Below are 16,357 nucleotides of genomic sequence, written 5' to 3'. Positions count from 1 at the left end.
ATATACTGATGATCTCAACTGTAACCGCTGCTAACACAGTAAATCTGGCCATGGTGGTTCATCTGGAGTAGTCCCAAAGAAAGTCAAAGGTGTCCACTGTGGATATTCCAGTAGTCCTCCTTTCATCGTTAACTCTTCCCTCACTGCTGCTGCTGTTTAGCCAGGATGCCCTGAGCATGAACACCCAGCTACAGGGAAGTTACATCTGGCTTTCACAGTCAACACTAAAGACCCAAGCCTTTCTGCATTATGTGATTCTGTGTTGAATACAGTTCCACTTCATCTTAGAACTGGTCAACGGTAGATTTACCCACTCATCAAAGTCCACTACTGATAGGCGCCGGCCTTCTTGTCCTGGTGCCACTTAGATACCTGCAGTTTCCTTTACGGGAAGGCTTGACCTCAACCCATTGAGCACCTTTGGGATGACCTGGAATGGAAAATGTGAGCAAGGCTTTCTTATCCAACATCAGTGCCTGTCCTCATAAATGTGTTACAGAATACAAATTCCCATAGAAACACTCCAAAACCTTGTCATTAAATGTCTCTATAGTCTCTGTTGGTGTAATGGACAGGTGGACAAATACTTTTGTCCATATAGTGTACGTCACTGCAGGAGCTGGAGCTCAAATCTCACACCTGGTAGACAGACGTTTGACTCTATACCACCGATCTCCTGATGGGTTACCAAGTAGTTCATTTCTCATGTGTTTCCTGCTACAGATTCTCATTTTTCACCTGGTAATAGACAGTTTTTGTCTATCTTCTTTGTAAAGTGTTAACCCTGGAATATGAGGTTGTATGAAGAGTTTTCCTTTAAGGTCCAGTCTTCCAACCAGAGTGATGCCATTAGAAGGCTTCATTTTGGTTGTAAGGCATCATTTCCAAAAATAAAAACAAAGATTAAGGATTTAGACTCATTCTTTTAAGTGTTTTTTGCAGGGTGACATATTGTATACTTGGGATACCAACATTATAACAGTGAGTGCTTGATAAAGAATTAGAGGATGAGAAGAAGAGGTGGGAAATAATGAAATAAAGGGAAATATTCGTAAATTTGCACTAAAATTTAGACTGTATCGATCTGATAAATGGAGGACTTTAGTGGAGGAAACAAAACGCAGAGCCGTTGCACATTTTCTCTGTTTCCAGTGTAATCCACGGTTTAAGGGCTTAACAGCCGCATCATATGACCGCTTTCATCTGCTGTTACATAACCGCCAACACACAGCCAGCAGCCAGTGTGACACCTCTGCCAGGAGATGGCAGCCTCCTCCACATGCTGAAATAAATAAATAAATATGACAGGCAGAAATATATATGTTGCAATGAGGACAAGCAGAAAAATCCCCGGATTGGACCGTAAACAACAAGCATGAGAGAGTGCGAGAGACGGATGACAGATTGAGGTTTGCGTGGATGCTGGTGGTGAAAAAACGCGGAACCCGGTTCAGTTTGAGGGCGTTGATGTTCAGACGACAAACTGTGAGACATCATCCCATGGTGAGTGCACCTCTACATCATACACTACCGTCCTGTGTCGTGCTTTCTGTGTAATTATGTGGCATTAACTTAAATACACGGTAAATGGACATTGTGGTGTTGATGTGGCTTACCGGAAGAAACTCAAATTCTCTCCTGTAACTGATTTAAGACTGACACGCGGAAAGAAAAGCAAAACCGGAGACAAATGTGAAAGGAATCGAAGGAAAATCCTGAAACTCGATAGGTTTGCTGTCATTAGGATGCTGTGCTGTTTAAAAGAGCTGCAGCTTCTTTCCACCGTACGTGTCAACGAGATAACCGATAGAGAAACAAGACAGACTCATCAAACATGAATATAGGCAGGTAAAAATGAGCACGAGGTTTCCCTGTGCACAAGCGTCACTTGCGCGACCAATACGCACACACGTGCACATGCACGCACGCTCGGCCACCCAAGATCGACACGAGGGACTTTTTTGACATGCTGTTTGAAGTTAAATAAAAACCTTCGTCCTATGAACATATCAGTACAGATTTACATATCAATTATCCAGCTTCATAAAAATAGGCTACTTATCGTTCAGTTCTTTTAGGGTATTCACGTCTTCAGAACACTTTTTTCTGACAAAAACATTTATATTTGTATTTAGTTGTAGCTTGTTGTTGATCGGTTAGTGTCTTAATATGGACATTAGAGCACAAAGTATTTAAACTGCTTCTTCTTGTGTTACAAATTTGCATAACGACTGCCCTCTACAGGTTGAAACTTTGTACTGCAGCTGACTATGGTTGATTTTTCCATTGGATCCCGTGGCATCCGTCGTCATCACAGAGCTTATAAATTACCGCCCACTTTATCCATGACCATTAACTTCACATAACCTTACAAAGCCGATGGACTAGACAGATTTCATGTTTGTCATCAGGTGAATCCATCTTGCAAAGCTTCTATTTGCAAAGATTGTGCCGGACTATTCAGCGTCACTGAGGAGAACACGGCGGTAGCTTCAGTGGGGTTTAGTTGTACTGGAAGCTGATAGCAGTGGCTACCGACTGTGTAGTGTTGAGCTCTGATGTAGCTTTAATATAGCAGTAGTTTTATCAGAACTGGACCACATTACTTTATGAAATAAAGAGCAAAGTACAGCATGACAGAAAAGACGTTTTCTCTCTTCCCCTTGAGAAGAGGTTGTGTTTAGTAGTGCTGTAAGTCAGCATATACAATAGCTGCTGCTGGTGTAGTGGTTAGCTTAGATTTAGCTATAGTATAGCGGCAGTTGTACCAGAGCTAGGCCACATCTCTCTGTTAAAACAAAAGTAAGAGTCACATTGAAACCTTCTCTTGCCGGAGGAGATGTTTTTGCACTTCTCCCAACCAGCCTCAGCTTGAGTTTTGTCCACCAACAAGTTCCACTGTCCAAAGACTAAAGCAGTCTGTCCTTCCCATAAGCTTTGTATGGAAAAATTCTAAAATTAATGGGAAATATATCAATGAATTGGATATATGAAAAAGCCTGTCTGGTGTGTTCGATTAAACTTCACTTACAGCAGCTGACAACCAGTATTTTAGGATAATTAAGGGCCATGACCCACACTTTGGGAAGCACTGGTGTACAGTATATATTATTTGTAGATGACAACAGTGAAGATAGTCAGATGAGGCACAGAAAGTGATTTCTGCATAGAGAAACACTATTAAAATGCTGACTGTTGAAATAAAAAAACCCTCTTGAGCAACTTCTAAATCCTGAAAGAGAGAAATATTGGCAGACATGGTTTAAAGGCCTCTGTCTGAAGCCAGATGAGCAGTGTCAGACAATGCTCATGCATTGGTCCATTTTTTACCAAACAGTTTAGTTTGGTTCAGTACAGTCTGTCATGCCTAGACAGTGGAAAATCTGGTGTTACCTGTGTTTCCACTGCCCATATCTGTCCAGCCTCACTTGTTGTGGTGGGATGTCTGCTCTTTTCAAAATCTAGTTCATTTGGCTCAACTCAGTAACCCTCATATTCCACATACTCTGTCTCTGCAGTGATCCACACAGTAGAAAACAAATTGCTCCCTTTCCAGTTAGTTGTTGTGGTTCCTCTGCACGTGCTTCAGTCCGTCTCATGCATGTGCCAGAAGTGCCTTTCCACTCCGCACTGCTTCAGATCCATGCCAGGTCTGTTTTTGGCAAAGACCTTTCCAAAAATGTACCAAATGTGTGGAAAATACCCATTGCACTCAGAATATCACTTTATATTATGCGCTTTAAACCATGCACTTTATCCAGCAAACTTTACATTTATCTCATTATTGCATGTTTCACATTGACATATCAACATTTTTTGTGTCACCTGTCAAGGACGTTTACATAGGGCATTTACGGATGTATTTTGTACTTATTTCATTGTTAATGTGCTCTGTCCCATTTTGATAAATGGATAAATAAATAAATAATGAATCATGGTAGAATGGATCCATCCAAACAGGAGGAATTCTAGTGGCACATACTACAAGTTACATTCAGATGGTCACAGAGACAATACAACACCATGGACAAAGAATAACTGTTTTAAGGTGGAAAATGACAAAATTTACTGTGAAACTAAACATTTGTTCAAGAAAACATAAACATTTTCACCTTTTCCTAATGTTCTCAACCAAAGTAGAAGCAAAAAAAAATCACAGAATAATAAAAGTGGTATATAAAAGTGAATAGGGAATTAACTTTGCAAAGTAAATATCATCTGTTGGCTACTTACTATTCCTGGGTGAACTCATAGCTGTGTGATCATGTGATCTCTTGTCTCCAGTTGCTCAGGGCTGTGCCTCACAGGACATCAATACAGAGAGGCATCCAGTGAGCGAGGGTGTGCACTATCATCAGAGCAAACTGCTGCGACAGCGCAGTTGCTGTATGTGGTAGATCCCATGGTTCACATAAAGAGCCGTTTTAAACAGCTTATTTGTGATGGATACATCATTACTCAGTCTCCTACCCTACAAGGTTTATTTACTTTATTAGTATCACAGCGTTTCTGTTAAAGTCATGTTTTTTGACAAAATAAAGAAGAAAAGCTGATAAAGAGCAGCAGCTAGCATCTGAGTTCAGTACAAGATTACTTAAGACTTTTGTCTCCCTTCATCCGGCTAGACGTGTAATGGAAGGTCTGTAGGACTAAGTAATCTTGGAAATCGATTGCCTCCAAGCTCTGCAAATTGTTTAACCAGTTTAAAAAAAATACAATCTTTTTTTTTGTTAAGTGTAGGGATCATACCAATTGCAAGTAGTCATTTTCAATGATACAGCAAGCAGGCCAATTACTGCTTACTGGTGTTCTTCATTTCCTGTCTAAGATTCCCATCTAAGATTCTCAAACAACATATAGGGAGCAGGGACAGGTCTCAAAGTTAAAGGCCAAAGCTTATCTAATTTTTGGAAGACTATAAAAAATAGAAAGTAATATGTTAATAAAACCTAAAATAATAATTCCATTTCAATATATTTAAAAATCCACCCCTACGGCATCTGTCAAGAAACAAGCTGGCTCTTGTAGAGAGGTAGTTGATGATCCCTGCTCTGCAGAGCCTGGCAAACTGTGATCTCTCTGATTTCATAAGCTAAGTGAGGCTGCACACATGCAACCAATAAGTGAAATCACTGAAATATAACGTTGTACACTCACTGTACATCTTTGTAAATGGTCCATCCTTACTGAATAGTGAATACTGGTTGCCCAAAAGCTTTGTCAAACAAATTAAACTGACATTACTGTGTTGTAAATGTGGCATCATTAATATTAAGTAATGCAATCTGTATTAGATAGACTGAAAAAGGCATAACACTGATATGATCACAAATGTTAATCTAGTATTGATATAAGAGCTTGTAGCAGGCTAGAAGAGAAGCATCACAATATGAAAGGAAACCCAGATCTGTCATAGATTATTAAAGTTAAGTTTACATGAATTTTCATCCTGAGTCTCCCTTGCTTTCATATTTAGCTCCACGTCCTGAGTCAGACACGGCTTCCAGCGTTTGTACTTTATGTCACATTCCATGTAGCAGAATCCACGACGCTCATGTGACTGCTTACATGCTGTGTGAACACTGTATCCCACAGCTTTCATGCCCTCAGACCACTCAGGCTGAAAATGTAAGTTTTATGAAGCGGAAGTATATTCATCTAAAGCCAGGGAGAGAGAGAGACATGCCTTTTTAGCGTGCTTTTAGAGGAGAGTGTGTTTAAATCTGCACCAGTAAATGTTTGTGGGGATGCTCAGGCAGATGGAGGCAGGTATTTACCTGTAGAGTGAAAATAGAGGAGTGTCTCTGATGCCCAGGGTGAAAGGGGATTATGAATGGAGAAAAAATTCACAAACACCAAGAGATAAGACACAAACAACAGTTTTTTTAGGGGTAAGCCAGTAATGATTCTTCAGGGACAATACTGATTATTGGTATTTCATTAGGTTGAAAACTGATATTTGAAAATGTAAAAATGAGTCTCTGGTATTTCAGTCATTTAAACGTTAGATTAACATACTATATAAGCTACTTCATTTCTATAGATGGACCTGTCAAGATTAATCATGATTAATTAAGGTCCACAATTAGTTCACTTTAATAGCATGTTTTTTTCTTTACTCGGACAGCTCAGCGGACAAGTCAAAAGCCATCTGTAACTTGTATTATCAAACATGTACCCTTTTACTGTTCCTTCATTTTCTTTTCGATCCATAACAAATTCTTTTTTTCTGTGGTTAAGTTCATGTTAAAATCTTCTAACTACCTGTAAATGGCAGGTCTGTATCCAAACCGGATAAGACAGTCTGGCTGCAGACAGTAGCTCTCAGATTGAGCTGTCAGAACGGAAGTACACGATAAAACTTCCAAAATAACATTGGATTAAACTTCTGGTAAGAGTTAGGGTACAGGCTGAGGTAGGGCTAGGAAACTGAATGTTGAAGGTTAAAAACTTGAAGTGCAAAACCTGATTCCAGAACAAGTAAAGCTGAGTAATCAGTCTGCTTACAGGAAATAAGCTCACCCTCCATGAAAACAATGTAACACAGCCAACCTAGAGGCTAAAGCTAACAAGCAACTGACGCTAGATTAGCTAAGTCAGCTTAAGTTTTTTTGTTAAATCTCACATTGCTAAAGCTAACATAGCTATATTGACTTACATAGTAACTTTAACTACTTAGCTAGCATAGTTACGTTAGCTTTAGTTTAAGCTAACAAAGCTAAAGCGAGCCAGCGTTTGCACAACTACTACTAAGGCCCCGTCCACATGGAGATGAATTCAGGAGTATACGCAAAAGTTTTTTGTCGTATCGGCGTTTCATCCACACAGAAACGACGTTTTGGGAGGCTGTAAACGCCACTTTTTGAAACCAGGTTTCAGAGTGAACAAATCTGTAAACGCTTACCGTTTCGTCTCCATGTGGACAGCCAACCACATCTTTCTTGAAAAGGTTACGTCATACATAGCATAGCCCCCTTAAGGCACATGTGCATGTCAAACCAAAACAACAATGGTGGATTACAGGGCTGTGTTTGTGCTGCAGAAGCAACTGAGCTTATTATGGCTTTTATAGCAAAATCTGATGCTCCTTTACCACCCCTGAGAACAGCATACACCAGACATTCTTAAATCCAATGCCAAGTGGTGAAAAGTGGCAAAATTTGGTTAGTGGCAATAAAAATATGGTCAATCGTCAAGAAGCGATAAAAAAGTGGCATAAATGTAGCAAAAAATGGGTGAAAAGTGACTAAAATGGGCAAAAGTCAAAGACTGGCAAAAATGGGGAAAAGTGGCATAAAGGGGTAAAGATTGCAAATAGCAAAGAGCAGGATAAAAGTGGCAAAATTGGTGTAAAAGGGCAATAACTGGATAATTAAAGTGGCAAAAATGGGTTAAAGGGGCAAAAAATGTATTAAAAGTGGCAACAAAAAGGGAAAAAATGGCAAAAAAGTGTGGGAAACAAACTGATTATTTTGATAATTTCTGAGGTCAACATGCCCCTTTTTTAAGGTTTTCTGGGGGAATAATATTTCAAATTAAGATATAAAAGAGCCACAAATGATCACAAAAGACCCACATGTGGCTCACTGATTTAAGCCTACAAAAAAATCAAACTTCATCCTGTGATGTGCTGACTTCAATGGTCCCTCCATGTGGCAGGCAGGGCCCCAGAAAGCTCTCCTCTTTTTCCTTCCTTTATGATCTGTCTAAAGTGACTGAACTGGCTAGGAGGAAGAATGGCTGACCTTTCAGAAAGGTCATTCATTCATTCTTTTCTCAACACCTACAGGTCCACCCTGGTGAACTTTCTATGCAATGCCTTTAGGGAAAATGCATAGTATTTTGGAAAACAGTGTTCTCTAATGTAGTACCATTGCAATCTCAGGGCTTGATTTCACCTTTAAGGGGGGCAGGTTCACTCTGGAGAGCAGGGAGGGGTGCGTGACTGCTCTCATGAATTGTGAAAAATCATAAAGCCTCTTGAATCAAATGAATGACTACACATTACAAAGCCCTTTTTTCTCTTTGCCTCCCTTAAGTTATGCTCCTCTTCAGCAGAATAATGCTGCAATATTAGGCAAGAAATTAATGCCAAACGCCCACCTCTGAACCTCCCTGCCTGCTAGAACAAAGTGCTACAATAGATTGTCAATGGTACACAGTGTGCAAACTTAATTCTGTGACGCTGTTTTCTAGTTATTCAGCATACAGCACCCTGCCATTTTTGAACGGCAAAACACAAAGGCAACCTTTTTAGTCAATGACATAACTGCAGTTCCACCAGAAACACTGCTTTTCCTTGCATTTCTCTCTGAGCCCACTCACTCTCTCAACATGCTGCATACATGAAGCATACATTGTGCCCTGTTTTTTAAAAATGCTCTTGTTTTTTTTTTTTTTTGACAGCTGCCTGAGAGCACACCGAGAACGCCCCCGATCCTGTCAGCAAAAGAGAGGAGAAAAGTCAGCAAGAGGAATGTGAGAAAACTGCAGAAAAATAGAACTCCATCATCCCAAATCCAGCCTTCTTAGACTGTAGTGGACATTTCAAATCTCCCTTTTCATGACCACCCAGGAGAGGCATGACGGATTAAATCACATGCTCCATCAAGAGTGATCACAAACCCAACCTGCAGAAGCCTCTCTCTCCACTACTGGAATCTCTGAATGCTTTCCAGGAGCTTAGATCAACTCAAACTTCCCCAAGTAGTTAGCTTATCTCACTCAGAGGAAGTGCTGATAAAAGCAGGAACAATTAATGCTTTCCTACTGAGGGCCTGAAGAAGAGGCAGAGCCTGGAGGGTCTCAGAGACACTTTTTGGGACTCTACTGAGAGGAGAAGATTGCTGCTGTAACAGAGGGGATGGGCAACAAAAATGCAACCCCACCGAAAGGTCCCAGCACCGGTGCTACACCGAAAGACGGAGCAATGAGCGTGGACAGTGGATCAGGTACAAACTGATAGAGTCACCTCATTATGTTTATGGAGCATTGCTTTTTTTAACAGTTTCAGCTAATGTTGATAGGTAAAATATTATGTCCTCTCAGAAGTACAAACCCCAATTCCAAAAAAGGTGGGACGTTGTGTAAAGCGTGACTAAATGAATGCAGTGAAGTGCAAGTCTTTTCAACCTACATTTAATTGAATACAGCACAAAGACAAGATATTTATAAACTTTGTAGTATGCACATATTCTGAGGTTGATTCCTGCAACACACACCAAAAAAGTTGGGACACAGGAGCATGTTAACCACAGTGTTTCATCACTGTCAATGTCTGAAGCCTGAGGACACTGATTGTTGAAGTACTGAAAGTGGAATTCTTTCCCATTTATCCTTTATATGTATCTTAAGTTGCACCACAGTGCAAGGATTCCATTTTCATATTGTGTGTCTCATATTGCTCCATACATTTTCAACAGGAGACAGGTCTGGACAGTCTAGTATCCTCACTTGTTTTCTGCGAAGCCATGATGTTGTAACTCATGCAGAATATGTTTTCAGATTATCCCCCTGAAATAAGTAGGGGTGTCCCTGAAAAGACAAAAACATATATTGTTCCAAAACCTGTATGTACCTCTCAGCGTTAATGTTAGCTTCACAGATGTGCAAGTTACCCATGCCATGGGCACTAATACAACCCCACTGCAATATCGATGCTGGCTTTTGAACTTTGCACTGATTACAATTAGGGCTGTAAATTGCTTAAAGTTTTCAGCCTCTAGTTAATTGCAGTTAATCTCCCCATTTTGAAAAATCTACTCCTTTGCATGTAATTCTGTTACTGTTTAATTTTGGGTTTTTGTACTTTCTGAAACTAAATAGAATACAGACCTGTTTTTACTTTTTATAGAAAATTAGAAATTTGGGTGGAACAACTATCAGAGCGTCTTAAATCTGTACATCTGTTAGTATACTGTAATATAGAGCACTTACATGCAGAATAGAACACTAAATCACAGTGGGTTAGTATTGTCCTGAGCCGTACTCTCCCATTTTGCTCTAACAGAAAATGACGACGGTTTAACGGCATCTGTTTTCTTCTTCTACTTATTTTTTAACAGCAGATGTCCTACTGATATTAGGCGATTATGATTGAATTTCAACAGCTATTTTCATTCATGATTGATTTCATACAACTTCAAATAAAACAAAGTCATTTTTTTTGCCTTAAATGCCCCTTTCCTTAAATTGAATTGTGCTGCCATTGCTAATAACAAGTTAGCTAGCTAGCAGATGCCAATGTTAGCAAGCACACAAGCATGCTAACAGTACAACATCCAGAGTGTCCCAAATCACAGATCTCTGTACAGAATACTAAAGATTCTGAGTGCATAACTGCGTAGTCCGTTCACACTGAGAAGTGTATTTAAATGCAATATACTACTTAAATAAAAAAATGTCAGAGAACTGAGAACTGGGAAACCATTTGCCCTTCACACCCTCAATATTGCACAGTTAGCATGCTAGCGCGCTAGTTAGCATTAGCATCAGCTTGGTAACTAATGTGTTATTAGCAGCAGATTTTGATCAAGAAAAGGCATTCAAGGCAAAATAAGTTCAATTTTTTTTTATTAACTTAAAATACAAGTCATGTTAATCTTATAGTGAGTGAAAAAAGCTGTCAAATTTCAAATAAAATCACCTAACGTCTATTTATAACTTGATGTTAAAAAGAAGTAGAAGAAGAAAACAGAGGTGGTTAAACTGTTGTCACTTCCTGTTATTGTAAAATGGTAGTGTGAAAATTGAGACAATTCTAACCCGCTGTGATTAAGTGAGTATTTAAGTGGACTGTTTTTCAGTGTACTAACAGAAGTGTGTGACTTGAGATACACTGATCCTCTAGGCCGCCATATAGAGTTGTGAAATGTTTATCGGTCCACACCTGTTTCTTGGACATTTTTGAGTGAACTAGTAAACTCCATTTGAGCATACTTGCCACTGTGAATACATTTAAAGTACTTTTATACTCAAAATGTTAAGTATTTAGTGCAGAAGTCTGCAATTTGGGACACACTGTATGGCAAAACTGAGTCAGGGAAAAAGGAGCTTGTTATGGATTGAAGAGGAAAGTAAGGGAACAGTAAAAAGGTGATATTTGATATCACAAGGTACAGATGACATTTGACTCGTCCAATGTACTGTCTGTGAATAAGGCACTGTCTGACAAAAAAGCGTAGAATAAATGCGATTGATAAAGATTAAAACACTAATTATTGACCTAAATTAATTGTAATCAGCACATTTACTCTGACAGCCCAAATAACACAGTGTCCAAGAACGATTTGAAGTAAGAACTTGTCAGACCACAACACACTTACTCTTTTGATCAGTCCATCCTAGAGGAGCTCAGGACCAGAGAGGTCAGTGGCACTTCTGGATGTTGCTGATATCTGGCTTGTCTTTGCATGCTAGAGTCTTAACTCACATTTGTAGATACAATGATGAACCGTGTTAACTAAGAATGGTTTTCTGAAGTGTTCTGAGTCCACGTTGTAATGCCAGTTTTTAATGTGGGCCTGGGGGATTGAAAGTCACAGATTTCAGTGCTTTTTTTTTTTTTTTTTTTTTTTTACTTTGTCCCTTGCATCTGGAAATATCTCCATATTCTCTGAATCTTATTCTTTTTAAAGATTATTTTTGGGCTTTGCCTCTTTTATTAGGATAGCCAGAGAGAGACAGGAAATATGGGGAGAGAGAGGGGAGAAGACTGGTACCAGACATGCGATGAGATTGGAATTGATCCCATGACCAGTGTGTTGAGGACTGCAGCCTCAGTACATGGGCGCTTGCTCCACCCACTGATCCAAAACAGCACCCAAATTCTCTGAATCTTTTGATGATATTATGGACTGTAAATGCTGAAATCTCTAAATTCCTTGTAACTGCACATTGAGGAACATTGTTCACAATGTGTTGGACCATTTGCCCATGTAGTTTTACACAAAGTGGAAGACCTTGCGCCATTGTTGATTTTGAACACTTGAGTCCTCAAGGACTCAGTCATGGTTCTATCATTTGTTATTAATTAACTGACTTTCCTGTTGATTGTTCAAGATGTTTTTCAAGCATTCAGCAATTTTCTTGGTTGATTGTTGCCACTGTCCCAACTTTTATGGAACTTGTTGCAGGCATCAAATTCAGAATGTGTGTAAATTTTCTAATCAACAATGAACTTTATCAGTTAGAACATTAAATATCTTGTCTTTGTGGTGCATTTAATTTACTTAGAGCAGGGGTTTCAAACTCAATCACAGCAGGGGCCAGATTGTGGATTCAGGACTAACCTGAGGGCCTAACAGGGCCACCTTTTAACCATAAACTGTCAACCTTGTTTCACTGGTAATAAAATCTGAAAAAAACAAACAAACAAACAAAAAAAAAAACAATTTAGCACTGATAATAAACAATTTTGACATTTAAAAAGTTAAAAAGATAAGTTTAAAGGCTCACAATCTGAGAAAAGTAAATTTATTAGTTCAAAAAGGTTTTTTAAATGCAAATATATCAGAAATAAGTCAAAATCATTAGTTTAACAGGTCAAAATATGAAATAAAATTTGTAATCATGAAATTAAAAATCAAAATATGAGTCAAAATTTTAAATTGTGAGTCTGAAAAAGCAAACTATGGGATTATAAAATCAAAGTCTGGAGTTGAAAATATGAGGTAAAATAAAAAATATTTAGTTAAACAGGTGAAAATATGACTTAAAAATTAGAATTCTGAATCTTGAAGCTCAAAATATTATGTAAGAAGTCAAATTTATGAGTTGAAATTCTCAAAGTATGAAATGAAAAGTCACAATCCTAAGTTTGAGTTGTAATTGTGAGATGCTAAATTGAAAATGTGAAATTAAAACACAAATTAATTTCTTTTCCCACATTCCTGACTTCTTATCTGAATATTTTTACTCCTTACTTTTTCAGATTTTGTGACTTAACAAGGATATCTTAAATCATCAAGGATAAGTTTACATCTTTATACTTGAGGAAATCTGTAGACCTCATACTGATGGGCCAGGCAAAACAGAAATATGAGATTATCTTGCGGGCCTGATTTAACTGTTCCACAGGCCGGGTTTGGCCCCCGGGCCTTGAGTTTGATACCTGTGACTAAGAGGATTTGTAAGACACCGTATGTTATTCATGTTTACACAATGTCCAAACTATTTGTGATTTGGGTTTGTGGTCCATCATCCTTAGGCTGGCTTTGTTACTCTTACAGCATATCAGAGACACATTAAAAGTCTACACACATTATACTATAGAGTTCTGCTCATGGAGGTCTCTTCGGTGTGGCTCAGAGCTTATCATCCATCACTGGGTTGTAGTTTCCCACAAACCACTCCAGAGCTCCGGAAAAAACAGAGCTTAACGTGATCAGGATGATACTAATCTGAAAGGAAGTTATTCCCAATACTCATGGATGTTTGTAATATACAATACAGATGGAGATGATGGCCTGTGTTACGTAAGTGTCGCTCTACAGCTACAGCTGATAGTGACTAATTGTCACAGTAATGGCTGCAGGCGAGGGGTGACAGGCTGTCACTGTGCATAAATACCACTCAGACTTTTGTGTAGTGTGTGGCACTTTAATGAAACATCATCAGGTCATGGACATACATGCTGAAAGTATAAAGGTTTATAGTATATGACAGCCAGTGTTAGGAACCTGCTGAGCTAACAGCTGCTGTGTCCTTCAGCATTAGCATCCACCACATCTTCAGGACCTGTCAGGACACACAAAGACGACACACAAGGTAAATACAAGCAGGGTGACAAATGAAAGACCTGCTGCCTTTTTCTACTTCTCTTTAATTTTTCTAGTCTGTTTTTGAAAACTTCTGAAAGCAGTGAGGGTCAAAGACATAACCAGTGAGAATAGACTTTAAAGGCTATGTGTGATAATACTGTCTTAGACTAGCTGGGCTTCAACTTTGGATTAAAAGTGCTCCAGAAAGTTTAACCGTACATATGATGCATTTCTCCAGAATGCACATATTTTATTTTGCTTTCATTGTTGCTTTTATTTTGCATCATTTTGTTCAACACACAACAGACTGCACCAACATTCACAGGTAGTCCTTAATAACACAACATGGAACAAACTGCAGCTACTGACGGTGCAAAATAATAAATATTTGGGTTCGGAGAAAGGAAGCATGTAGGGAACGAGAGAGAGGAGCACACAGCTGTGTACAATCAAGATAGAGCAGAGGACACAAACACAGCAGATAATATTATTATCTGATTGTTTCACACTGGTCATGCTCTGAAGAATCACCCTCAACTGAACAAAGATTAGGATTTTATCTTTTTTTCTCTGTCCCAGCCTGTATTCCCACTGCCTTTTTTATTCTCTGGTTGGCAAATATGATGTGTTTGTCCAAGAGCAAAGAAAAGAGACAGCAATATCTCCTAAATTTTAAAGGTTGCACTTAAATGCCCAGCAGTGGTCAGAATGCATGATGGCAGAGTGACATGTTTACAGAATTATCCATAAAAAGACATGAAGGTGTTAGACACAGAGAGTCAAAAGTGTACTTGGACAGTGGGCTGGGGACAAGGTTCATTTGAGTTGACAAGCTCTGAAATCAGAATAATGTCCCCCTTATAAGCCCTGTGATTGACTGGGGACCAGTCCAGAGTGTACCCTGCCTCTTGCCCAATGACAGCAGGATAGGCCCTAGCACCCCCGTGACCCCCACGGGATAAGCGGTATAGAAAAATGGATGGATGGATGTCCCCCTTATATGAAATGTGTCAGGTAGAAACATGGAGCTGTTCTTGACCTATAGGTGCTGATTGCTAAGAGAGTAAATGGTCAATGGAGTTGAGCTTGTATTGTGCTTTTCGAGCCATCTGACTACTCAAAGCACAAATGTTTGAGTGCTGATTTGATTGAAAGACTCCGTGATTCAAGACAGCTGAGCAGGGCTGGTGTGAGGGGCTTTTTAAAAATCTTCTTCCTTTTTTTTTTAATCTTTTGTCTTCTGACTTTTTATCTTTAGGTTTTTGTTTTCTACATTTTTTTTTGATAGTTTGATAAAATGGAGGGAAGTCTGTTACCAGGCAAAACTCACCAACCACTCGATGTTACATGCTGTAACCACCCTTAAAGGAGCAGTCCTGCAATTTTTTTCTCAATTTTCTGCAGTTGGGAAATAGCTTGAGCTTGTATAGCGCTTTTCATTTTTAGCTCTACGACTGACGCAGCAATGGGAGCAAATTTGGGTTAAAGGATACATTGACATGTGACTGCATGGGCTGGGGAATGTGCTGTAACATTTGCACATTGTTGTACCTAAGCCAGCAGATATGGAAGCTTCTGTTCATTGTTCATGCTGGTGAATTGTTTTTGTTTTGTTTACTTTGTGAAAATTAGAACTTGTCTCTGATTTCCTTGTTTAAAGGACAGGTGGTTTGAAAGCGCAGCTCTGTTTCAACTTCCAGCTGGCTGCAGCGGGTGCATAGCCTGTCTTCCAGCTTTGCCTCTGTCAATGGCAAAGTTGTGGTCAATACTCTACTAAAACATAACCATAACCAAGGACATTAAATTCCACTTCTGCCTACAACTTTTCAACCAGAATTGCACACGTCGGACAGCTTAACCAAAATCAGTGACATGTAGCTAGTTTGAGTGAAATAAAAGGCTGAGCCAAAACGGAGCGAATGTCAATGTTTCCCGATAATAAGTGGAACTTGATTGATTTTTTTTAAGTCAGTTAAAGGGAAATTAAAGCTATATGTCTAAAAACGTTTAATCCCATCTTTAGATCAAACTTTGAAAAAACCCAGTTGTAGTCCAAAAAACCCTGGCTGCATCTGATAAAGTTATTTTCTAATAACTAGGAAAGGCCATCGAGATCCTCAGGTTAGTATACTTTTTGTTGTTTTAATCAGGCTGAGTAGCACATCCCACTGATTAAACTAAGTTGAATGTATTTAAAGTGTATGTTGCCCTTTTGTCAGTTCTTGCATGAAGTTTCTACCCACTGTTTGAGTCCAGCAAATGTCGAGAAACGCTGTAGTTAAGATATTCTTTATTAGAATTTACAAACAAACCCTGTTGGAAGTAACCTTATTGTCGCTGAACTGCTGAAATACGAGGTGTGTCTCATTCTAGTGTTTGTGTTTTGCGTCTCTAGGAAGTGTCTCTGGAGACGGACCCCCGGGCCCCAGCCCAGAGCTGCTGGCCTCTCTGCAGTCCCTCAGAGACAACAGTGACTACACTCTGCTGCCACACTCCTTGCACCAGGTGTGTCTCTTTGTGTATTTATGAATGTTTACAGAGGGAGAGAGCAGTTTGTCTCACAAATCCACAGGGAGTTTGTGTCTTTAATTAGCCAG

The 16,357-nt window shown here is 39.2% G+C and overlaps 1 protein-coding gene across 1 annotated transcript in view; it reads left to right on the top strand.

The window, feature by feature from the left end:
- Positions 1–1,368: 1,368 nt before the first annotated feature.
- The window catches only part of cnstb (consortin, connexin sorting protein b), a 36,570-nt gene continuing 21,581 nt past the window's right edge, over positions 1,369–16,357 (top strand). Inside the window, exons 1-3 of the mRNA XM_041804689.1 lie at positions 1,369–1,503; positions 8,407–8,951; positions 16,156–16,265. Coding sequence (XP_041660623.1) covers positions 8,864–8,951; positions 16,156–16,265 — 198 coding nt within the window. The 5' untranslated portion in view covers positions 1,369–1,503; positions 8,407–8,863. The remainder of the gene's footprint in view (positions 1,504–8,406; positions 8,952–16,155; positions 16,266–16,357) is intronic.

Source organism: Cheilinus undulatus, linkage group 14 (genome assembly GCF_018320785.1).
Source record: "Cheilinus undulatus linkage group 14, ASM1832078v1, whole genome shotgun sequence".
NCBI lineage: Eukaryota > Metazoa > Chordata > Actinopteri > Labriformes > Labridae > Cheilinus > Cheilinus undulatus.
Note: the sequence above shows the minus strand (reverse complement) of the source record. Positions and strands in the feature narration are given on the sequence as shown.